At 43.7% G+C, this 25,586-nt stretch overlaps 1 protein-coding gene across 4 annotated transcripts in view; it reads right to left on the minus strand.

The window, feature by feature from the left end:
- Nucleotides 1–25,586, minus strand: part of NELL1 (neural EGFL like 1) — a gene marked incomplete at its 3' end in the record, with an annotated part of 862,435 nt that overhangs the window by 717,179 nt on the left and 119,670 nt on the right. For all 4 annotated transcript variants that reach the window (XM_079930799.1, XM_079930798.1, XM_079930797.1 and 1 more), the window contains exon 4: nt 19,186–19,356. In XM_079930799.1, the coding sequence (XP_079786925.1) occupies nt 19,186–19,356 (171 nt within the window). The remainder of the gene's footprint in view (nt 1–19,185; nt 19,357–25,586) is intronic.

The raw sequence follows: 25,586 nt of genomic DNA on the forward strand, positions 1-25,586 counted from the left end.
AGTACAGGTTGCAGATGAAACAGTACAGATGAGAGATGGTAACAGTTTGGACCAGACTCTACAGAGGTGGTGAAAAGTGGTCAGAGTCTAGATACACTATAAATATAAAATTAACAGAATCTGCTGATAAATTACATTTAGAGTGTGAGGGAAAATTTAAGGAATAAAAGATAATTCCAAGTTTTGGGAGGCCCAGTAACCCAGGGAAGAATAATTTTCAAGGAGAGAGTGACCAATAACATCAAGTGCAGCTGATCAGTCAAATAAGATGAAGATGGATAATGGACCCTGGAATTGACAAGGTGGAGGTCCTCTGGTGACTTTAATAAGAGTGTCTTTGGTATGATTATAGGGACCAAACCTGACTAGGATGGATTCAAAAGAAAAGGGGAGAGGAAGAAGTGAACAGTGTTTACTAGCCCTACTGTAGATTTATACTGTAAAGAGAACCAGAGAAATGGCGAGAGAGGGATATGGGATTGAGGAAAGATTTTCATTTATATATGATAGGTTTATACAATGTATTTATATTGCTTGCGATAGTCCTGTTGAGAGGAAATACTGATGATGCAGGACTGAATGAAATGGGACGAGTGATGTCCTGCACAGGGAGGGGGATGGCCCTAAATAGGAGCATGGAGAGCGTGCATAGCAACGGGAAATGCAGAGGCCATGGTCCAGGAGCAGGCAGGCTGTGGAGGTAGGAGTCAGTAAAGTTCTGACTGTTTCTATTTTCTGGGTGAGGCAGGAAGAAAGTTTATCCACTGAGTGTGGGGGAGAGGAGTAAGTGTTGAAGGTGTAAGGAGAGAGGAGATATGGAATATCACCTCACAAAGGAGGAGAGTATGATGGCTTTGGAGTCAAACAAGCCTGGGTTTCAATCCCACCCTCACCTGAGTGCTGCTTGGGGCCTTAGGGAGGTTAACCCTCCCCGATCCTACCTCCTCATGGTCAACATGGGAATAAAAATGCCTTCAATACCTGCACCCACATCTCACAGGGTTGTCCTGAAGGTCAGTGAGATGCTATGTGTCAACTCCCAACACATGGTAGGCACCTAATAAATACCATTCATTCCTTTCTTACTTTCTTATCTTCTGTTCTCCCATTTCCCTCTTTTTATCTCAAGTATATATGGATGAGGATGAAATTAAAAGTCTCATTGACAATTTTGATATTAAAGAATGAAATAATCCTTCATTTTTCCTTTCTCTTCCGGACCCCTTGGGACTCTTTCTAACCCTAACACCCAACCAAATCCGTCAGTCAAGCAACCAATGGGTATCTGAGAACCTTCTCTGTACCCAAAGCTGTGTGTGCGCTGGGGTAGAAGAGGGACAAGAGAGAGGCTGTTCTTCTCTTAATTAAATAACCTTACGTTATGAGCAGGAAAATGAAAATCAGAAGGAAAGGTATCCCCCACATGCACACGAGTCTAACACAAAAATACTGTGCATCCTTCAAGCCCAGCTCTAAGCACGTAATCATCATCTGAGGGCACCCAGAGACCATCAAGTTCAAACTCTTGACTTTGCGTGACACCCAGAGAAGGGAAGTTCTTCCTTTGGGTCATGTAATTGAGTAGCAGAGATAGCGCCGGAATCCAAATCTTCTCATCTACTGGCTAGGATTCACTGAATTTTATTTCATAACATTTTCCTCCTCCTCTTCCTCCTTTCTCCTCCTACTACTACTGTTGGTAAAAATTATTAACATTTACTGAGTGCTTACTATGTACCAGCCATAAATCTATATGCTTTCCATGTATTACTTCAATTAAATCCATGATGTAGGGTCATTTATTACCTTTTTCTCCCCATAAATGACAAAACTGTGGTCCATTTAACTTATTAGGGAAACCATTGGAAAATGAGGGATTTGGATATGAACACAGCAGTCTGGCTCTAATCCAAAGGCTTACTCACAAATCATCATTCATTATACCTTACTCATTTCCACTGGAAGTCAGTTCTCCCACATTCAAACCCTCGAACAGTTAACTCGTGTCTTTGCTTCTGACAATGCTTAGGGCTCTGAGCATTTCATGTCTTGGAATTGTGGGTTTATGCCCATCTCTTCAAATACTCTTCCAAGAACATTAGATGTCAGCTCCTTCAAGGTCCAGAATTCTCTCTCATGCCTAGCCATTTATGCATAGCATTCCTCCCCTCATTTCTTCACTCATTCATTCCCTAATTCAACAAATCCTCAAACAAGTATCCACTCTGACTCAGGCATTCAGCCAGGTGCTGGGGATATAGCATTGAAACGCAAGACAAGTTCAACTTGCTGACACTTTTTTTACGCAGGCCTCTCACTGTTGTGGCCTCTCCCGTTGCGGAGCACAGGCTGCGGACGCGCAGGCTCCGCGGCCATGGCTCACGGGCCCAGGCACTCCGCGGCATGTGGGATCTTCCCTGACCGGGGCACGAACCCGTGTCCCCTGCATCAGCAGGCGGACTCTCAACCACTGCGCCACCAGGGAAGCCCTGCTGACACTCTTTACCGGAGGTGAGGAGTACGGGTCAGAGAGAATGAGACACGGTAAAATTGTAAACAGGTAAATGATCAAGATGATTTCACACAGTGAAAGTCCTTCACAGGCAATAAAAAAGGATGAGATTATTAATGTGATCAAGAGCGATCAGCTCGAGACGGCACCACATCCCTCTAGAAGCTCAGGCACACGCCTTCCAGAGTAATTTCCGATATAAATACCACTGCCATTTCTTTTTAGCAACCAGTGTCAGATTATCCTGGACACAAATAACAGGACTTACTCTAGCAATACTGTGCTCTCTGAATAGTGAAAAACAAAAGCCAAGCAATCGGCCTTTTCATCTGTCTCTCAGCACCATTTGACAATTTCCTCTTTTTTGACCATGTAATTATATTTTCCAAAGGCCTTATCAGAGAACCCATCTGAGCAGAGGCTAACATCATCACTCAGTAACGTGTCTGTAATTGGAGGGGATCTCATCCGTATTCCACATGAGTTGGACGTGTGGGCTGAGGTGAACGCAAGAGGAGGTCTTGTGGGCTTGTCTTTGAAGGATCATCTGTGGGGTCCCATCCTCCTGTCATCTGTACTTCTCATTAACTCTGCTGGAGAAGGAGGTGAGGATGCACAGCCCTCTCTAGAGACCTATGCACTCCATCCTCAAAGCCTTCTGCTTTCCCCAGTTCCCACTTCAAGCTCCTGGCATATCACAGTGACAGGAACCCCTCTTTGTGCACAGTAAATTACAGTTTACATGGTATTTTCACACCCTTTTTTTCTTCCTGAAGAGATAGACAAAAGCAATTATTCTTGCCACCCTACTTTTACTGATGAGAAGCTCAAGGAAACACAGCTAGGAAGCAGTAAAGCCAGAGAGTGATCCAGGGTATCTGACTTTGAACCCGTAACAGTAAGCATCCTGGTGGGAAATAGTCACCATACTGAAATTTGGTCATTTGAAAAGAGAATAAAAAATTAAAGGGATTATTTACAGAAAGAAGTACGAGCAGGGAGACAGATAAACCACAAGAGATGGCAGACTACCAGAGAGACTGTAAAAAGTGGGTGGAGGCTTGGGAGCTCTTTCCTTCCTGGGCATAAAAGGGCCAGGAACTCAAAAAAGGGGCCACCTGATAGGGCCTGTGGCTTTCAGTCAAAAGTGACCCAGTGCCATGTGACCACACAGAGAAGGAGATAGGGGAGTAGAAACCCTCACCTCCCTCCGACTTCCTGCCTCTTCTTCCTGCTGATGAAATTCAAAAGAAATCTAGATGGCAAAGGAGCCCCCAGATGCAGTCCACATAGGTCAGCCCGCAAGGACACAGAGCAGAGTGGAGCAGAGACGGGAGAGATGTTTCTGGAGAAGCAGATGGAAGATACCCAGCCCAAACCCCAGGCTTTTACCACCATCCTACCCTGTCTCCCCCTTGAGGGAAGGCTGGAGTCAGTACCTAAGCACACTCCCTTTTGAAGGAGGTGACATTTGGGTTAATCCCAGTGATTGCCCATCTTGCAAATAGCAGGTCACCTTTTTCATGTGGCACTTAGTAAGGACAAGCTTTAGGGCAAGGCTGGGTCATATAACGTGTATGTTGAATAGCCCTGTGGATACTGTAAACGTTGTCATCATTTTCGTCTCCACTGAAATCAGGAATCAAGGTTGACTCCAAGTGAAGCCTTGAACCCACCTGCAGATGTCTAGCCCATTGCTGCATGGCTCTAACTTCAGGGGGTAAGCAGGAACCCCCTCAAGCTGTCCAGGACCCAACTCGCAGTCAAAATATAGCAGGAAAAGAAAAAGATCAAGCTACGGGAAGGAGTCAACATTAGGATGATCAGAAAAGCCGAGTACAGAGTGCAGAAAGGGCTGTCCTGCCAGTGGAGATGCCGAGGATTGGGCCGGCAGAGGAGCCGTGACACTGAGGTCAGTCAACAGGGAAGAAATCCAAACAAATTGCCAAACTGAGTGCGGAAAGCAGTAGGCATCAAAAGTTAGGGATCGGTGAACCAAGAAGACGGGAGATGAGACTATGAGGTGAGAGTAAGGGGGAAGACGGGCCTGGGGAAAAGCTGCGGTCAGGCACTGGCTCCGAGGGGCCTGCCATGCTACTTCATGTGGAAGGGGCGGCTGTGTTTTAAGGACCCGTGAGAAGACAGCAGCAACAGGCAGAGGCCAGGTTTCCCAAAGTAAATGCCTAACAAGAGCTCCCAGCCAACATGGTTAATGGACTTCGGAGACAGAAGCTGGGTCAGCCTCTCCGACCCACTCATATTCTTTCCCCCGTTTGATCGTGGCCTTGAAGATTCCCTGATGGCAGGAACATCCATGTATATAACTGATTCCTGATTAGCCAGATACTCCTGTTATCTCCTTGTATTTGTCCTCCTGTTTACTTCTGTTCTGCTCAGATGTGGAAGACCCATCAGCAGCAGCAGCATCATGGCGGCATTTACTGAACAATCACCAGGCATGGTACTGAACTACTGATATGCTGTGGCAACACCGTTGACAGCCTACAGATGTCATTTCCCCTTCCTTGTTCCAAGTACCTCAGTTTTGTTGAGGGAGATGTGTACCGGCATCATGGAAGGAAGGATGGTTGGTCTAAGGGGTCAATCATGGTGACCCCTTTTCCCTTTGTCATTGTCTCTAGATGCTTTTCGTTTTTTTTTTAACATCTTTATCTTTATCGGAGTATAACTGCTTTACAATGGTGTGTTAGTTTCTGCTGTATAACAAAGTGAATCAGCTATACGTATACATATAACCCCATATCTCTTCCCTCTTGTGTCTCCCTCCCTCCCACCCTCCCTATCCCACCCCTCTAGGTGGTCACAAAGCACCGAGCTGATCTCCCTGTGCTATGCGGCTGCTTCCCACTAGCTATCTATTTTACATTTGGTAGTGTATATATGTCCATACCACTCTCTCACTTCGTCCCAGCTTCCCCTTCCTCGTGTCCTCAAGTCTATTCTCTACGTCTGTGCCTTTCTAGAGGCTTTTCACTGGCAAGGGTGACAGAGTACATGGATAAAAAGGATGGCATCGGTCCCGGATGACATGTCTGAGCGGCAACTCATCTCAGGCACTGCCTCATCTAAACTTCCCGTTTAAATAAACATTATGTATCCTTACAGTTTAAACCACTGTTGTTTGCAACCAGGAACGTCTCATCTGATGCATGTGCACTGTCACACTTAATTCTAGTAATCCCATGAGGGAGGCATTATATTAACCTTATCTCATGATTGGGACTTATAAGAGTTAAGTAACTTGCCAAGGGTCCCACAGCTAGTGGCAGAGCCAGAGTTGAAACCCAGAGTTATCCAAATCCAAAAGCTTGTGCTCTTAACCATGAAACTACACTTGCTCTCACTGTGCTCACCGATGCCTGACCCTGGCCAGCACCAGCTCCACTTCAGCCACATGAAATAAGATTTAGCATCATGCCCACGCTCAGAGCATCTGACCCTCATCATACACCCACTTCAATCTTGTAACTCCCATCTTAGCATAGGCTAATCGCTACGGTCTCACCTAGTTACAGAGCTGAGACAGGCCACGCTGATCCAAGGGCAGGGGCACTTGGCTCCCTGCCCTGTTGCCATAGTCACTGCTGTGCGTGACAGGCCAGAGGCGTGGATTACAGCCCAAAGCAGGAGGCTAGAGGCCTGCAGGTAGATACTGTTCCCCACACTGCCAAGGGACAGAGCTGTCCAGACTATCCTACAAGGAACAAAGCAGCCCTCATTCCTCCTAAGTATGTTCCTGCTGCACACCGATGGCATATCAGCCTTTATTCTGTTAAATGAAAAAGCAAATTAAACACCAATACGTACAGTGCTGTCTTATTATTGAAAAACAGTGTGTTTGCATATGCAAAGAAAAATTCCAGAGAAGAGAAATAAAACTGGTAATAATGATGACTTCTGTGCAATGGAATTAGGGGCAGGGTGATTGGTATCACGTAGTTTTGAACAGTTTGCACCTTTCATGGTTTTTTTTATTTATAAGTTATCCAGTATTTTATTACCTATTATATCATTTATATGGTGAATGCTTTATAATAAATTAATTATTCCACTAGATTAAGCTAAAAATAACCTATACTGCAAGAATTTTCACCCCAAACTTCACAGTGTTGCTTAGAATTTGTGTCCTCATAGCTTCTTGTTTTCTTCTTTGTTTTTAATTCTGTGTCAAGTGTGAATCAGGCAAGCACCTTTCATAATTTAAGAAAATTAAAGGAAAAACATGTCCACTGAACTTCACAGTAAGGCTATACCAAAACAGCCTGGAACAATCATGAAATCCAGCCTGAAGAGCTTACTAAAGGGTTTGATGAAAGCCCCTTACTGCGGGCCTCAGCTGTAGGTTGAAGAAACAGACCCACAGAATTTTACGATGGTGATATATCCACAGTCCAGGCAAGTATATCCAACTGTATTTACTCTCCAGCAGAGAGGGCACATGCCCCTTAATCCTACCTGTGATTGGCTTCTGTTTGTACCCTCTCTGTAAATTACGTCCACTCCTTCATGCCTGCCAGAGCTCCTGCGGACACAGGACACATGTAAATTCAACTCGAGAGTGAGGCATAGTTCACCCTGTGCTGTGAATCAGACCAGGAAATCACTGGAAGTCTTTTATAGATTAACTGCCTTCCTCGAGCAAAGAATAATCCTCAGAAATTCAAAGCAAAAGGAGGGGATACGGGGATATATGTATACGTATAGCTGATTCACTTTGTTATACAGCAGCAACTAACACAACAATGTAAAGCAATTATACTCCAATAAAGATGTTAAAAAAAATTTTTAATTTTAAAAAAAGAAATGCTAAGCTTACTTCATCTTCACCTTTCCCCAGGCCTTATATTTACAAAGCACACTGAAATTTACAACACCTATTCCCATGCAGGTTCTCATTTCACCCTCACAATAACCCTGTACAAGCAGACTGAGTAGAAACAATGCCCATTCGATACAGATCAGGAGACTGAGGCAAAGAACAAGGAGACTTAACTAACGGAACCACCTAGAATGATAGGATCACAAGTCAGAAGCCACAAATACAGACCCTTAGACCACTCTTCCATTTATTTATTCATTCAGGTATTCACAAATCTTTGTTGACTACCTATCATGTGACAGCTCCACAATATGCACCGGTGATACAGTGGTGAGCCCTCGGGTGTGTGCAGCCTGCGAGAAAGACAGACGTCAATCAAATGATCAAAAACCACTCTGTAGGGCTTCCCTGGCGGCGCAGTGGTTGAGAGTCCGCCTGCCGATGCAGGGGACACGGGTTCGTGCCCCGGTTCGGGAAGATCCCACATGCCGCCGATTGGCTAGGCCCGTGAGCCATGGCCGCTGGGACCGCGCGTCCAGAGCCTGTGCTCCGCAATGGGAGAGGCCACAACAGTGAGAGGCCCGCGTACCGCAAAAACAAAAAACAAAAAAAGCAAACACTGTAGATAAACAGTTTATGGTGAAACTGTAAAACACAAGAAACTTCTTTCTTTTGTCCTGAAGATTAAGGATAAGTAGAAATGAACTTGATATTCGAGAAATGGCATGTACAGAGATCCTGCAGCTTAAACGAATATGGTACTTAAAGAACTAAAAGAATGTAGTGCAAGAGGAAATTGAAGAAGGAAACATGGGCCAGACTATTCAAAAATTTAAGCTATATTAAGGATTGTGACTTTTAGCCTAAAACTCATAGAAGGCCATTAAACGAGCTTACATGTGTATTGGGGTGGGAAGGGCATATGGTGATCAGGTTTGCAGGGTGAAGTCTTTATGTATCGCCCTAATGTCCATGAAAAACTGCTGCCTGTGAAAATGACTCAGATTCAGTGTGCTCACCTACCTCCTTGGCCTTGTTCTCTTATTAGCTCCTGCAGGCTCTAGTACATATCTAATTAGATACCAATAAAAGAAGCAATAATGACAAGTGCCCTCCTAAATGGGGGTCCCCTACCGCCCAACCCTTTATTTCACCATCAGTAGTTTTTAATGAGACCTTGTGATTGCGAAGTCACCTTAAAGAACACACAGAGTTTATCACCTTGAAATAGGGAATATCAAAATTTATATTGGAACAGTGTAAAGCCAGCTGTGTAACACTGGAGACCGGTGTAACACATCTATTTCACATTTGAAGAAATGGCCGAATGGCTCATTTGCAGTCAGTCATGATTTAAGATTAGGTCCCTGGTCATTACACATCAGCACAGAGGCACATGCAAGGCATACCAATCATATGTGGATAATGGGCCATTCGAAGGCCTGACCCCATATTATATCTGTGGGATTGAAGTCATGAACCTGTCTGTCAACATTGTAGATTCCAGGAAGGAAGGAGAGTCTTTAAATCTAAAAATAATTTCACATAAGCTTTCTAGAGTCCAAAGACCAACAGTGGTTGGAATTTATAACAAGGTCGATTTTGGTGCAACAAGGAAGCAGCTCTTTGAAGTGACCAGCCTCCCCAGTCTGAGAAAGTAATACATGGAACTCGGCCTTTGTTGGTTTCAGTTTATAAATGGGATGGCTTACACTTCTTCCATGAGAAGTTAGAAGTGTTATCTTGTCACATGGGAGTGTTAAAAAGATAGAGGAGGAGAAGGAGGGAAGAAGGTAGAGGGGATTGGTAGAGAATAATCTCCCTGAGAAAGGAGTAAAGCTGGGCTTCCCTGGTGGCGCAGTGGTTGAGAGTCCGACTGCCGATGCAGGGGACGCGGGTTCATGCCCCGGTCCGGGAAGATCCCACATGCCGCGGAGCGGCTGGGCCCGTGAGCCATGGCTGCTGAGCCTGCGCGTCCGGAGCCTGTGCTCCGCAACGGGAGAGGCCCGCATACCGCACAAAAAAAAAAAAAAAAAAAAAAAAAAAAAGGAGTAAGGAACGACCTCTGGACTCTGGCTCCAGCCTGCCACTGACTTACTATGAACCCCTGGACGAGTCATTTCTGTTCTCAGCACCTCAAAAGTCCCTATCTATACGATGCAAGAACATCTACCTCAGAGTGCTTTTACAAAAAAATCAAGTGAATATATAAATCACCTCTTAAAAAAAAAAGAAAAAAAGTCCAAAACACTAACCTCCACTCAGCAATGACTGAGCAAAAAGCCTGAGTTTTTCCCAGCATAGTGCTGGGCCTCTAAGGGCAAAATGTCAAAGAATTCAAGAAATTGGAATCATAGATTGCCCAGCTCCTTCCTTGCTTCCGCTTCAAAGACAGCACCAACTTGGAGAACACTGAGTAACTGCATGAGCTGTGCTGGGGACACACCAGAATGAAACACAGCCCAAGGCTCTTAACCTCCAGTGGAAATGAAATTCCATTCTGGGTAATAGCAGTATTCTGAGTATCCCAAAGAAGCCAGCTCATGGCCCCAACTCCAAGCCTGTAAGTTCCTACGTGTGAAATTTGCTGTCAGGTAAGTGATATCCTCAGACTAATAGACTCTAACGAGTAGAGATGCAACAGGACACTCCTGAGGACGAGTTAGAGACAGCATCACACAGGCCCTTTAAGGAGAAGGGAAATTATTTCAACTCTAATTGCCCCAGAAAACCCTCAGTTGAGGGCCCAGGCACATTAACCAGCTGGCTTAGTGGCTCTGGAGCTCCATCTGGGAGTCACACTCGCAAGAAGTTAAGATGGATGGGCTGAGAGACAAAAGTCAACTGAACTGGGGGTTAGAGCAGGGAAAAGCGTGCACGGAAACCTTGTCCTTCCAAGGTTTCTCATCTTCACACCCCATCCCCACCACACCCCCTAAGAGAAAAGCAGCCGAACAGGTTCAGCTATAAATCTGCTTCCTTGCCTCCAACCGCTCTGCCTATTATTTATAACGTTAATTTAAGTTCCCAGAGAGATAGATGAATTTCTTTCTGGTAGTGTGGAAAGTCAGTTCTTTTCAATGACAACATCTGTACCCCTGGTCTAACTAGAAAACTAATGTAGTATTTGGAATTCTTTTTCCTTTCCAATTAAAAAGGCCTCATGGCTGGCTCATGCATTTTTTTATTCCCCAATGCTCCTTTCCAATGAGTGAAGCATAAAAGGAAAGAGACAACTAACGTATAAATGTATTTTTTTTTCAAAAATACGGTTGCATCATACATATTGTTCTGGTTTGACTTTTTATTTTCTCTCACTGCTTTCCTTTTTAAGGAATAACCATACACATCCATCAAAAAGGGCAGAGTAGAATTGTAACAATAAAGATGCAAGCTTCAATATTTTCTCCTACAAGAAAACATTATTTCTCCTGCAGCCTATTTCCCCCTCCATTCATCCTGTATAGACCCATGCCCATGCAATACAATCACAACTCAAGATGTGTCTGAAGGCATGTAGATGAAATCACTATAAGTTGGAAATGAAGTCTTATTTTCCTTCCTATTTTAATACATCTTAGGCCCCATGTATGCAATACTGTGCCTCCTTATTAATCTCCTCATGGCCTCAGGTAGCCAACAAACCACCAGATAAAGAGATACAAACCACCTATTGTATTTCTTTTTAGTCCTTTCCATTTGCAATTTTGAAAGCTCAGGAGTGCAGGTGGATAGGGGGAAATGCAGGCCACTCTCTCATTATCCATTTCAATTGATCCTTTCACCTCCTACTTCTCTGTGCCACTGAGGCCATGGTTGCCCAAAAGCATATTTAAACCCACCAGGCAACAAGAGGAAAAGATAAAGGTTTTGGAAAAGACAAAATTAGAAATAGGTTTATCTACTGATGTCATTAGAAGATAGGGCAAAGTTAAATTTGGAATCCACCTAATGAGGTTGGGATGAATAAGCCACAGGGTACAAAGCATGAGTGGAAGTGTGAGGGTCTCAGCCAGAATGAGACAGCCAACATGGTAATGTCTGAGCTGTCGTAACAATTAAGCAGCCACTCTCTACTCTGCCAAAACATCTACAACATGGACTGTATTAAACTGGCCACCTAGACCGTTAGATTCATTCCCTCCCATTATTTAAGTCTTTACAGCTTGGCAGCAGCAAAGGCTTTTTTTCCTTCAGTATTCAGAGGATGTGTTATGTTTTTTAACAACACAACTACCCATCATCTGCTGACTACAGTACACTGCTCTATCCTGTAGGTTACCAAGCTACCAGGGCCTCCATAGCCAGGGCAGCCTGTACCCTCCAAAAAGGCTGTCTGCTGCCACATGTCTGGGTCAGAATACGTCTGAAAGAAAGAAAGAAAGAACACAAGTGGAGGGAACAAAATGCCAACATGTCTTAGATCCAAAAATGCATATTCAGCATCTACTCCAGCAAGAAGGGAGACAAATGAGAAAAAGAAAAAGATTGGGCAGCTACGGTAAGTAATCTTTGCTCTCCAGCAGCATGCTGCACTGTCAACCCAGGTATCAATTCAGATGACTGCAAACCCCCTGCCGGTCTACTACAGAAGCAGCCCTGTGAAGGTGGCATGCTGGGTTGCTCTCCAGGGTTCTGAAGGCAAAAAAAAAAAAAAATCATACCCTAACTAGCTCATCTAGCTCACTGTGATGAGCTAGAATCAGAGAGATGCCCAGAAGCGTAGAGGTGGAAGAAGATTTAGAAACAATCTGGTCCTAGCCCCTCTTTTTATACCTAGGGAGCTAAGGCCCAGAGACAGTAAATGAATTTCCCAGGGTCATACAAATTTAACAATTTCTTTCATCTCAAGTTTTCAATCCAGAATGTTTTTGTGCTAGAAAGGCAGATTTTCAAAGTAGAGAAGCGAAGAGTATCTATTTTGTTTAGGAGACCCAGGAAACTATAACATATGAGTTTCCTCATTCACCTGCTGTATTTACACCTCCTCCTAAAAGCTCTGACGATTTTGGCTCATGGCTTGAGGAGGGGGGAAGTAAATCTCTGAACCTCTTCTCTCACAGAAATATAAGAGGAAAGACGCCATACCACATTCTCAAAGCCCTGCCAGGACCAACGAAAGATCGTGTTACATTGGAGGGGATGTTTCCTTCCCCATTCAGCCTCAGTTACATATTTTTAAAGAAACTCTGCAATTACTTATTTTTAAAGGGACTGTGTTGGCATAAAAACTGTGCACCATGATGTTGCAGTACCTACCATGGAACTAAAAGACAAACTATGGGGGAACCATGCCTAGGATTTGGCAGTCAGAATAACTTCAGGGACCTCAAACCCTACACTGCACCACCGATCCACATTACACACTAGATCCTCATCCACGGGACACGAGCCACTGTTTTTATACAGGTGAAAATCTGGCTAAATTGTATTCATTTTCAATATGATACTTTAACATCTTTTCTATATGATGGTATATGTTTATAGTACTTCATGATGCTGTGTGTTCATACAGTAGCTTGAAATTTTCTAAGGATTTTGCACACACTCTCTTGCTACATTCCTACAACAACCATATGGTAGAAGAGTTACTATTACTCCCATTTTACAGATGCAAGCAGAGTTTCTGGCATAGGGAGGGAGGAAAGATTAGAGGACAAGACGACGGGAGGAATCTTCAAAGAATGTAAGACACAGATTTCCTGATTTCATATCCCTGCATCACTGCATTTAAGTCACATTTTATAAATGGCAAAACCAAGACAAAGGTCCAGCATTCGCTACAAGTTTAGGTTAGACCACAGAGCCCATATGCCTGGTCACTTGGAGAACAGCTTTTCTTCCCCTGTCCTCCCCTCCCCTGTCATATTTCCTTCTCTGTCTCTTCATGCAGGCTTTCTCTCACCGCCAACTTCATCCACTCACCCATACACACTCTTCTCTCACCAGCACTATAACTGGCTGTGTAATGCTTGTAAGATGAACCTCATTCTAAGCCCAGTTCTCATGTGACTGGCATGGAATCACATCACACAGTGGCAAAAACTGTAAAGCTGCAGAAATTGTCATGCATTTTCACCTGGGATGGTAAGAAATTGAGAGGCTATTCCATGTCCCCAGGAGCTCTTTCTCCTGTTGTCTCCCAGACCTGATCGTCTCTAGCAGAAATCTAGCAATCCATCGTGCACTTACAACATCCCTTGCACTGTCGCCTTGTACTGTTACTTAAATTTACACGTGGGTTATATCCTATCTTCCTAGCTTGCTTGTCATCTCTTCCTGGACAGAAGATCTGGTGCTACCGGGTTAGCTGGACATGAGGCATATGCTGGATTCTCAGTTTTAATTTTGACGATGAGTTCTGTGCATGTGTTCCTGTTTGTGAAGTAAATAATCTGTCAGTAGGGGAAGCAGGAGACTGAGAATCTTGGCCTGGCTCCTTTGGAAGCATTGGCCTTTGCTCTTCATCTCTTAATTTCCCCCTCCTTACTCTAGTGCAAATGTTTGTATAAAAGAAAGTGGAGTACATTATACGTGACTTAACTACCTTAAGGAATGTGTGGTTTGATAATATGATGTTTGTAAATACTTTAGGAGCTCTCTGGAAAGAAGATGCCGTGTCACCATATTTCATTATGAAAAACCTAGAGATACAAACAGATGCTCACATCCTGAAGTTACTCTGAAATATTCAAGAGGAACCTTGAATTACTGACTTGTTCAGTGATTTATAGTAAGTTTGTTTTCCTGGTTCTGCATGTTCTTCAAAATCAGTTGTACGGAAACACTGAACGCGCTCTGCAGTGAATAAATAGCGTGCGTTAGAAGTAAAATCTAAATATGTTTACTGTCTAGAATATAATCATTAACGGTCAGAGTGACAACTGGGCTGCAGGTGTGTGTGTGTGCACACGCGCTCTGTCTACCTGTGCACATTTGAACAAATGAGGTAAGAGTTCAGAGCTCCATTACAATGGGACTGTGTAAGAGAAATTTTTGCAGCAGTGAGGCAAGAGGAGGTGGGATTTGCGTGGGAGACCTGCATATTGCAGAAAGTTCTGGCTGAAGGCTGGATACGTGTACCATTTGAATGGAAAACACTTTTGAGTCCATTCCTCCACTGTCACTTCAAGACCAAGATGCTGGGAGTAACGCTTTTCAGTTCTCTCTACTGCTCAGCTGCTATCATGAGTTGTCAGAACAGCCTGTGCACAAGGCTTCCATCTGAGTCCACGATTTTTCTGATAACCAAGGACCAGGGCCAGTCACTGGGGGGGCCCTGGTGGCTTCAGAATTCAAAAGTACTGGACAAATAAACCATGGATTTCCTGATGGCAAGAACTCCTAATGCTTTGTCTCTCCACAGCCTGGCAGAGATAGTGTGTCCAATACTTTCATTGGATGGATTGATTGAAAATTAAGAGGTACCTAATAAAGAGAAGGAAAGAAAATCCCTTTTGTGGTGAAAGAACTCTTAGGCCCTGAATCCCCAATGTCAATGGATTGTGGGCTTTGAGTAATGGGGAGAGGCCACAGGGTGAGCCGAGAATGGAGCAGGGGAAGCTGAGGAAGATTAGTTCAGGCCTCCTTCTCAGCTTTGTTGGCAACTATTAATACCAAGGCAGCTAAAGAAAGACCTAAGGCAGTGGAGATAATCAGGCTGGCCACCCAACTGAGTGGTTCCTTTTATGTTTCTAGCTTGAGGTGATCTGCTACCCACATTCTGGGAGTTTCTAACCAGGCCCAGCTGAACAGCTGAAGCAGGGAGAAAAGTGTGTCTCAGTAGCAAGCAGAAAGTGTTCACCTACCAACTAAAATAGCGGTCGCTCTTCTTGTGACAATTTGTGTTATTAGGTCTGAAAGGGCTCTGTTTCTCAATTCTAAAACAGGTAGAAAATCCTGCTACACTCCAGTTCCTCAGAGCAAAAGAACTGCCTGGCAAGCTTCTCTGCCTGATTTCAAGTGTTTTTATGGTGCCTGGACCTTCTGTAGATTCTCTCTCCTGGGAAGACTTCCTGGCATGGTTATAACTTTGTCTTGGGAAGGACATGAATTTCAGAGGCAGAGAAGAGAGAAGACAAGGCTGGGAAGTTAGATCCTGGTTCACAGTTTGGGCTCTATGCTTTTTATGTTATGTGATTGAGACTGAGTTACTTACCATCTCGGAGCCTTTCTAATTCCAAATCTGTAAAATGGGTCTAATGAAATTGCCCGCACACCACATGGCCGTCCTAAGGAGTATTATACTTAGCACATTAGCTGGCCTATGGTAGATGTGCGATAATAGATGGAGGTCCCTTCCCTATGCCAAGGCAATGGGTTCCATTAGTAAGATTCCACATCTTACCCAACAACTCCAAAGACTGGCAATACAAGACAAGGGGAGAAAAATACTAGAAATAAAGAACAAACTGCTAACGCTGAGGCTGGCTCTTGCCTTGCCTCATATTCTAAGTCCAGTGACAATAGTCCCTCCCGTTGGAACGGAGGTTACATTCTATTTCTGCAATCCTGCTGCTGCTAAGTGGCAGCTCTAGGATTTGATTTTTTTTTTTTTTTTTTTTTTTTTTTTGCGGTACGCGGGCCTCTCACTGTTGTGGCCCCTCCCGTTGCGGAGCACAGGCTCCAGACGCGCAAGCTCAGAGGGCACAGCTCGCGGGCCCAGCCGCTCCGCGGCATGCGGGATCCTCCCGGACCGGAGCACGAACCTGTGTCCCCTGCATCAGCAGGCGGACTCTCAACCACTGCGCCACCAGGGAAGCCCAGCTCCATCATTTTTAAATGATAAAAATAACAGCCTGAGTGATGAATTCATCTATGTAAAGCACTTAGCACTGTCACTAGCACAGTCAACACTCAATAAATATTATCTATCACATCACCATTTATCATCTACCCAGCACAACTCTAGCAGGTGACAGGTTGAGAAAAATAAGACAGTGTAACTTTAAGGGTAAAGGAATCAAAAAGGAAGAATCTCACGGCAGTATGAAATACAGAGCTTAGAGAATAAAAATCAGCCTTTCTGAATTCACTCTCTGTGACGGTGGCCTAGATGAGTAGTAGAGCAGCATCTTGATAAATAGACCAGAGCTTCTGCCACCCTAAAATCAACCAGTGCTGGCTAGCAAGAAACTTCTGAAGAAGATATGTTTATTCCATGTAATAGACACTAGCCCACCTTCAACTTTCCTCCTCCCTACTGGCGATCTGCTTCAGGTACTTGGATTTCCAGGGTCCCTCACTTATTTGCTGCAGCCCAGCCTGTCCTCCAGCTTCTACCCACCCTCTCTATTTTTTTTCAGGGGAAAGCACGAATGCAGTCCCCCACTACCACAAACTATGCAGTCGAGTTTCCCACATTTGGGGAAACCACAGGTGCCCCCTCTATTTAAACCACGGGTTTTCAAACGCGAGTCCATGCACCAAGGCTAACCTGCCTGCCTAGGAACTACCCGGAGAGCTTATGAAGAATATGGTTCCACCCTCAGAGAATCTGATCCACTAGGTCAGAGATAGCACCCGGTTACTCATATGCTTTTTATAGGTTCCCCAGTAATTCTTAAGTGTACTCAGGTTTGGGAACTCTGTTTCTAGACTTTTCCTACACCAAAATCAAAATTTACCTCCTCTATGGCCCAGTCGTTCCCAGCCTCTCTTTCCCTAACCTATCTAAAAAACCCATTTGTGTTGGGTCCATAAATCATTAACTGGCAACAACTTTATGCTTTCCCTCCAAGATCTTACATAAAAACATGTTATGTCATGAACCAAAGTATAAAAAGTTTCAAGAGAAGGGAAATAATATTTAGAATCTCCTCAATCCATTCCATATAAATGGGGCTGACCCTGAAGTATACTGTGGGTTCCAGCTCTCCTGTTCTCTCCCTACTTTCCTGGTAGAGAGGCCAGGATATACAGTAAATGAAAGTTTGGAGACGAAGAGACACCACAGATGTGCAGAATAAATAATAATAGAACAGTAACAACCACCACCACGTACTGGGTGCCAAAGGCCAAGCACCACCCAAAGCACCTTATGTGAATTATCTCTTCTAACATTAGCATCTGTGAGTATGTGCTAGTATTAGCAGTTCCAAAACTGGGATGAAAAGATATTAATGTGCCCAAATTCCCACAGCTAACAAGTGGCTGAGGATGGCAGAGGAGACTATTTCAGAGGGACCAGAGCATTTTGCAGGCAGGAAACCTTCGATTAGCAGAGACATATCCTCTCTCCTCTTTTGCCTCTTCTCTAGAGAGGAGAATATGGGGAAATAGAAGATAAAACTTTTGAAAAGAGGAAGCAAAAAAATTGCAAAGCAAGGAAACAGTGGTGTCTCCAGGACTTTTCATTTGGGAATTACTAAACGAGGCCTTTGAGGCTCCTTTCTGGCCTATGGCATAGGGGGATATGCAGGACCCTTCTTCTCTCCCATTGGGGCAGCATGAGTGGTGGGTAGGGGGGAGCAAGCGTGCTCCCTGACAGGCCACTTTAGTTCTAGAGAACTGAAAGAGCCAATAAGCTCTTGAAGGTGGAAGTGGAGTTAGTGACTGAGGGCTGGCTTTACCCAGACTGCCCAGCCCACGGTAAAAAGGAGTTTATGGTTTCTATGGAAACGTGGTCCATAGGCACACACATTACATCTAGTTGAAGCCACGATTCTTCAGAAAAATCCAGAAAGTGCCCAAAATAGATGACATCAAACTGTACCAAGACTCACTTTAAGATGGCGGGACTTCCCTTAAACCTGACACTAGTTTCTGTTCTCTGCCTCTCCAGGTCCTCTTCTAAAAAGAGACTGCGGAGCTGGAATGGCAAGTACATTGAAGCATCATCTCATCAGAAATGCCTGACCTTGGATTATGCCTCCTTCTACTGGGTGCCGGAAGGGAGGCTGTCCCCAACATGCCTGTACCTTATCCTGGGCCCAAGAGAACAAGTTCTGTGGCCAAACAATCATTTGAACTTTGACAGTATCATTAACAAAAACCAACAATTCATAGCTACCTTGCAGCACCAAAAATTCTCTATAATAGGACTCAGATCACTATCCGTAAGGACTTTCAGTGGGTTCTGGAGAAATCAAAATATTCCCCTTGACTACCATCATCCAGCTGTCCAGCCACAAGTGATCCAATAGAGACCAACAGTGTCCTTTCTTCAGCTGGCAGTCAACCTCCCTGCCCAGGGACGGACACAGGAGCCAACATCTCCTTCTCAACCCAACCCACAACCTCCTGTGAAAGCCCCGACTTCAAAATAGTCCTGCCATCCTCTGACAAGCTGGGAGGCTCATTCCTCTGCAGAGGATAAATGGCATCAATTCCAAAAGATTCAAAGAACAGCCTCTTTAAGAAGTTGCCATTTGGAAAAGATATTTAAGCAAAGCTGTGCTTGATGAAGTCGAATAGGATTAGCCGCTCCACTAGCACCGCCTTCTCACATTCAGTCGAAGGTAGACCAGCTCATTCGCTTCCAAGTGGAACGAACTCAACAACAATATATCACACTTAACTGTGATCACAGCTCCATGGAATTCCAGCTAGTACCTGGAGTACACCGAGGTGCACTTAATATTCCCCAATCTATAATCAACCTTTTGTACATTTCTTCCTAATTGCCGGATATGTTTCCATTTTAATGAACTGTTTTCTTAACATATTACAGATGATCATTCCAGCACGCCTAATGGCCCATTTTGGTATGTTAAATGACGATTAGGGTCCTTTGGTTTGTTTCCCAGTAAGGCTTGGAGGGGGTTGGCTTTATCCCTTCCCCATTGCTCAATTTCAAGGGCACAATCACGAAAGATCAAAGGCAAAGTCATACCTGTTGCAGTCGACGTGGAGCAGGAGATGGGAGGCACTAACTGATAGTGCGACCTTGTGCCACTGTCCGTCAGCCATCCGGTACGGAAGTGCCTCTGTCCTGGGCTTGCCGTTATGTATGTAGTGGTATCGAATCTCATCCCTCAGACCACTGCTCTCCAGTTCGAAATAGCTGTATGTAAAGAACAAAAACGTGTTTTATTTTACACAGCCATCATCAATCCTCATGACTTACTACCAGGGTTCCCAGAATCTAAAATTAGCTCAGCTTGACCCAAAGAACCACAACCCACAATCAATTGTACGGTATGGAACCCAATACACCTTTTGTCTGGGAGCCCTCACGGTGACAGCTTGAAGCCCTGAAATGGAGACTGAATGATCCGCTGTGAGTGACAGGCCACAAGCTAATTAGCAAAGCTTGGTGCAGTGTCGCTTAAGCATAGTTCAGAATGGAAATAAACTGTCAGAGGAGAGATGAGTAAGGCTTTTTTCTTTTTTTTACTTCCCTCTGGACAAGAAGCTATAAGTGAAGAACAACTCTTAGATAATCAATAGGGGAGCAAAGTTTGAAGCTACTCAAATATGTGTCAGTATTTCAAAATTTCATGGAATGAAACATACAATTAAGTGTTTCTTTCCCCAGATTGTTACCTTCTTTTTTCAGACCCATGAAAAACTTTGAGCACCACCACTGTAGTCTGCACTTTAGTCATGAAAGGCAGCCAACTTTGGGACACCCCTCAGTCACACACCAGGGCTGATACTTTCACGGTTGGCAGGCCTACTTGGTCTCCTACGTGGCCCTTCTGAAACGTGTCACCATGATCGTCATTAACACAGGGCCCAATCTCACGGCCGAGCACTGCACTAGGCATTTAACATATACTATCTAATCTATCACTCACGAAAAACTGTAAGACTGATATTACCCCTTTTGAAATATTAAAAAAAAAACAACTGAGATTCCGGAATTAAGTAACGTACCCAAGCCAGGATTTAAACTCAGGTCTAGATGTGACAGTCTACGTACTTTATACCAGTTTGGTGCCCATCCCAGAGGCACAGGACAAAGTAGTAAAGATGGCCTCAACTGGCCCTATCTCCCAGCAGCTTATTCATACAGACAACTCAAGAACTACTCGCCTAGACAGATAACCAGGTTCAATCCCAAGATCTGCAAGGACCTACTGCTTCTCCTCTAACCCGCTGAGCTGGCCTGACCCCACTATCCCGGGCACATTTAATCCAGAACATAAAATGCATCTTCCATGAGGACTGAGATGAATATATCATGAAACTCAGCCTCTATTATGCATAACTTCCAAATCTCACGTCACAGATGAAAACAAATGCACATTTCTTGCTCATCTTTCACAGAGATCTTCCCAAGAGAGCACTGCAGGGGAAGCAAAATCAAGACCAGCCTCTGACTATCTCATTTGCACTATACAAAGAATCAGGCCCAAGATGACAAATTGAAAATGTTACTTATACTACTGCAGCCGACTCCTGGGCCCAGGTACATACTTACTAGTAATAATATAATACATATTTTTTTAAGACTACTAAGGAGGAAATCCCTTAATATAGAAGACATTCATTTTAAGAGAATTTCCCAATTTTTTTCTAAGCAGCCAGAACACTGGAAGGATCGAACAATCAGAAGACTTAAAAGGTCAGGAAAACCTTAGAGATTATCTAGTCATTCATTAATTTATTCGTATCATGACTGAACACATAGTGAAAAGCCAAGATAGGATTTAAAATACAGATCCTGTTCTCAAGATGCTTTGAGAATAGTGAAAAAGGAAATAAAATGTGTGCCCCTCCCTCCAAAAAAGCTAGAAATTGGACTAAGAGAAACAAATGGGAGGCAAAGCTGTCATTTTAAAAGTGACTGGCGGGCTTCCCTGGTGGCGCAGTGGCTGGGAGTCCGCCTGCCAATGCAGGGGACGCGGGTTCGTACCCTGGTCCGGGAAGAGCCCACATGCCGCGGAGCGGCTGGGCCCGTGAGCCATGGCCGCTGAGCCTGCGCGTCCAGAGCCTGTGCTCTGCAACGGGAGAGGCCACAACAGTGAGAGGCCCGCGTACAAAAAATAAAAATAAAAGTGACTGGCATGTGCTGGAAATGGGCCAAGTGCTTTCATAAACATCTCAATTAATTTCTTCAAGGTAAAGATTATCATCACTATTCTACAGATGAGTTCACAGATGATCAGAGATATTAAGTACCTTGCCAGAGACCACACAGCTCCTGTATGGAAAAGCAGTAGGACCTGACACCTGAGACTGTACCGAGATCAACACATCATAAGAACACTTTCAATCACTTTATTTTGACCAACAAGCTACTGCTGGGGGAAGAGACATGACCTTGAAAAGACCTCAATCAATGACAATCAAAAATACTCCAGATAACTTGAATCATAAAAAAAAAGAAAGAAAAAGAGAGGCATATATATTTAACAAGATTTGATCATTATTCCCGGGGTTATGGCCTCAATGCTCAATGTATTATAAACAGATCTTTAAAGATCATTTTGCAATGAATTGGAGTAAGTGGGTACCCTTGGCATAATCACAAGTATACAGTTATGAGAAAACAAATGTGCCCCAATGTTAGGCAAATGGATACTTGTATCTCGGGGTAAAGTATCTGACAGCATCATGCACATGTACAAAAACTTCTGTATCTCAAACAACTTGGGTGAAAGTCAAGATGATGTGTTTAATTTAAAAAAAACCAAACAAACATGTCAGAGTTGAGAACTGCTTACAGGTGACAGTAATTCCCCAGCATTTCTGGCCTGCAGACAGGGCCAAATCCTGTGGCCTGAGAATGCTCTCAGGCAATTAAAAAAAGAAAAAAAAAAAGTTGGATAACTGCAGAAGTGGCCCTAGAGATGACAAAGAAACCAGATGGCTAAGTGATTTCTGGATAAAAGTGTTTCATGAGGGACTTCCCTGGTGGTGCAGTGGTTAAGAATCTGCCTGCCAGTGCAGGAGACACGGAGACACGGGTTCGAGCCCTGGTCCGGGAAGATCCCACATGCCACAGAGCAACTAAGCCCGTGCGCCACAGCTACTGAGCCTGCGTTCTAGAGCCCATGAGCCACAATTACTGAAGCCCGCGTGCCTAGAGCCCGTGCTCCACAACAAGAGAAGCCACTGCAATGAGAAGCCTGCGCACCGTAACAAAGAGTAGCCCCCGCTCCCTGAAACTAGAGAAAGCCCGTGCACAGCAACGAAGACCTAATGCAGCCAAAAATAAATAAGTAAATAATTTTTTTTTAAGTGTTTCATGAGTGCTGGCAAGGGAAAAAGGCAGGATTTCCAGGCAGTAACCCTCTGCTAATACAGATGTACGGCTTAGTCCTGAAAGCAACATGGAGGAGGTGGCCATTCGGCCTGACAGTGCTTGACTGTAGCCTAAAGGGTAGACTCATGATTTGTAGTAGAGCCTTGTTACTCAAGGATGGTCCACTGACCAGCAGCATCATCATCTGTGGAAATTCAGCTTATGGGGCCCCAATCAAGACCCACTTGAGTCAGAATCTGCATTTCAATAAGATCCACAGATGATTCATGTACACATTAAAACTTAAGCAGCACTGTGGTAGAGTACACCAGGTGTCGCTTTACTTCCTGGCCAACTAGTCATGGTAAGGAAGGAGATGTTATGAGCAAGTAAGAGCCATGTGGTGCTTGCAGGGAAAGGAAGGCCACTGGAAGAGATGGTAAGCCAGTGTCCAGTGAGCTCTCTGCCCCGAATGCTTTAAGGTCCTCCCAGGAGTTTGCAGGAAGGGGCAGCTGTATGGGTGATAACGTTACCAGCCAGATTTTGTGAGCAGCAATTCTCCCCTTAGCCTGGGACCTCAGCCAAGTGTGCTGTTCTACTGAACTGTCTCGGCTCCCAGAAAAACCTGTGCATCCTTCAAATATTTGAAAACAGCAATGACAGTCACTACAAAGTGTTCTCTTTCAGACCAAGCATCCCCAGCTCTCTCTTTTATACTCCTGTCCCCCACCCAGACTGAGTCCTTCCTGGTCAAGGATGCTGTCTTAACTACTCTTTGCAGATCCTTCCCCAACTCGGTCACCACGATCTACGTATGGTAAAACGGATCAGCTTCCGCCGTAAATACAGCATCCGGGAATAAAGACTCCTCCTCTGGGCTGTACACAACTCTGACTGCATCCTAATGCTTACACTGGCTTCCAAACGTCTGATACTACAATTCGTTTGATACAAGATGCTATGAGGGTGAATCATTCCCATCCTGTATTTACATAGCTCAATTTTTTTCAACCTAAGGCCTTGCTTAAGTGCTAGGCAGACCCTATCCAGAATCAGCATGAATAATTCTCCAAAGCCCACCCTTGAGTATTAAAAACATTCAGTTACTATGAACTGAAGTCAAATTTCACAAGACTGCCTGAATCCCATGCTATATTCATAAATAAAATGTAGGAACAATAATTCCAAATGACATAAATAGGTTAAGATCAACAAAGTTATTTTTATTAAAATATTTGGCATTTTCCTGAAAACTTATACCACGGAATCCATTTCTTGAGAATATTAGATAGACCGACAAGATAACTATACACACTCAAAAGTTTGAAGTGGTTATTGCTGGATAAATGTGTTTCTTCCATAAACTAGGATGAAAACAGCAAAAGTTAATTTTAAAATGGTATCAAGAAATTCCCTGGCAGTCCAGTGGTTAAGACTCAGTGCTTTCACTGCCGTGGGTCCAGGCTCGATCCCTGGTCGGGGAACTAAGATCCCACAAGCCTAGTGGCGCGACTAAATTAATTAATTAATTAATTAATTAATTAAATAAATAAAATGGTATCCAGTGCTAATTCATTAGTAAAGGCAAAAAGTTTCTAAGAAAAAGTCTCTTTTCCAGCGATTCCACACGGATATATATTGACTATTGGAGAAATAACTAACATCCCCAAAGAGCTCCAGAGTCACTGTAGCACTGGCTTACTTTCCAACAGCTCTCCTGTGCCCCTGAACAACCACCTCCTGGAAGTCTGGGTGGGGAGGTCACGGCAAAATGGATTTGGGAAACAAGGCCACTTCTACCCAATGTGTGTCCCTGGCAGGTTTACTGGGACAGGGAGAAAGCCAGGCAGGCCACTACCTACTTTCTGTAAAGGGAAACAAATCACAGGCATAGGAAGCACCTGTGTGGACCATTCCCCCAAATCCGGAAAAATATCAAAGATGATTAAAAGAAAAATTTCCTAGCATATGGTCTAGAATTTTGTAAGACCTCAGGAAAGGTTAATTCTACCTTTAACAATATAGCTAATACTTATTTAATAATAGCCAAGCAAGACTCTTGGGCATATATCCAGAAAAGACGAAAACTCTAACTCGAAAAGATACATGCACCCCAATGTTCATAGCAGCACTATTTACAATAGCCAAGACATGGAAGCAACCTAAATGTCCATCGACAGAGGAATGGATACAGAAGACGTGGTGTGTATATATATACACACACACCCCCAATACATACATATATACAATGGGATATTAGCCCTAAAAAAGAATGAGATAATGCCATTTGCAGCAACATGGATGGACCTAAAGATTTTCATACTAAGTGAAGTCAGTCAGACTAAGACAAATATCACATGATATCACTTACATATGGAATCTAAAAAAAAATAATACAAATAAATTTATTTACAAAACAGAAATAGACTCACAGACATAAAAGTCAATCTTATGGTTATCAAAGGGGAAAGGGAGGAGAAGGATAAATTAGGATTTGGGGATTAGCAGATACAAGCTACTATACATAACATAGATAAACAAGGACCTACTGTATAGTACAGGGAACTACATTCACTCTCTTGTAATAACCTATAATGTTAAAGAATCTGAAAAATAGATGTATCTATGTATAACTGAATCACTGCTGTACATCTGAAACTAACACAACATGATAAATCAACTATACTTCTGTTAAAAAATAATAATAGTCAATACTTATGGTGTTTATTACCAGAAAATGATTATAGGTCTTTATATTTCATATCAAAATAATCTCTACCGCATCCTATGAGGTATTTATCTATTTGTTATTTGCTTTAACAGACACTTCCACAGCACTATGTACCAGGCACTATTCTACAAATATTTACTTATTTAATCTTCACTGCAACCTCAAATATTACCAACTATTACCATCCCCATTTCATAGAAGATGGAACCAAGACACAGATTAAATAACTTTCCCAAGGCTACACAGCTAGGTAAGAGCAAAACCAGGATTCCAACGGGGAATAGTCTGGCTCCACGGTTCCTGCTTTATGCAGCCTCCCAAGTCCACGCTTTTAACCACTACCTCACTTTACAGAAAAGAAATTTAAGAT

Source organism: Stenella coeruleoalba (genome assembly GCF_951394435.1).
Source record: "Stenella coeruleoalba genome assembly, chromosome: 8".
NCBI classification, from domain to species: Eukaryota; Metazoa; Chordata; class Mammalia; order Artiodactyla; family Delphinidae; genus Stenella; species Stenella coeruleoalba.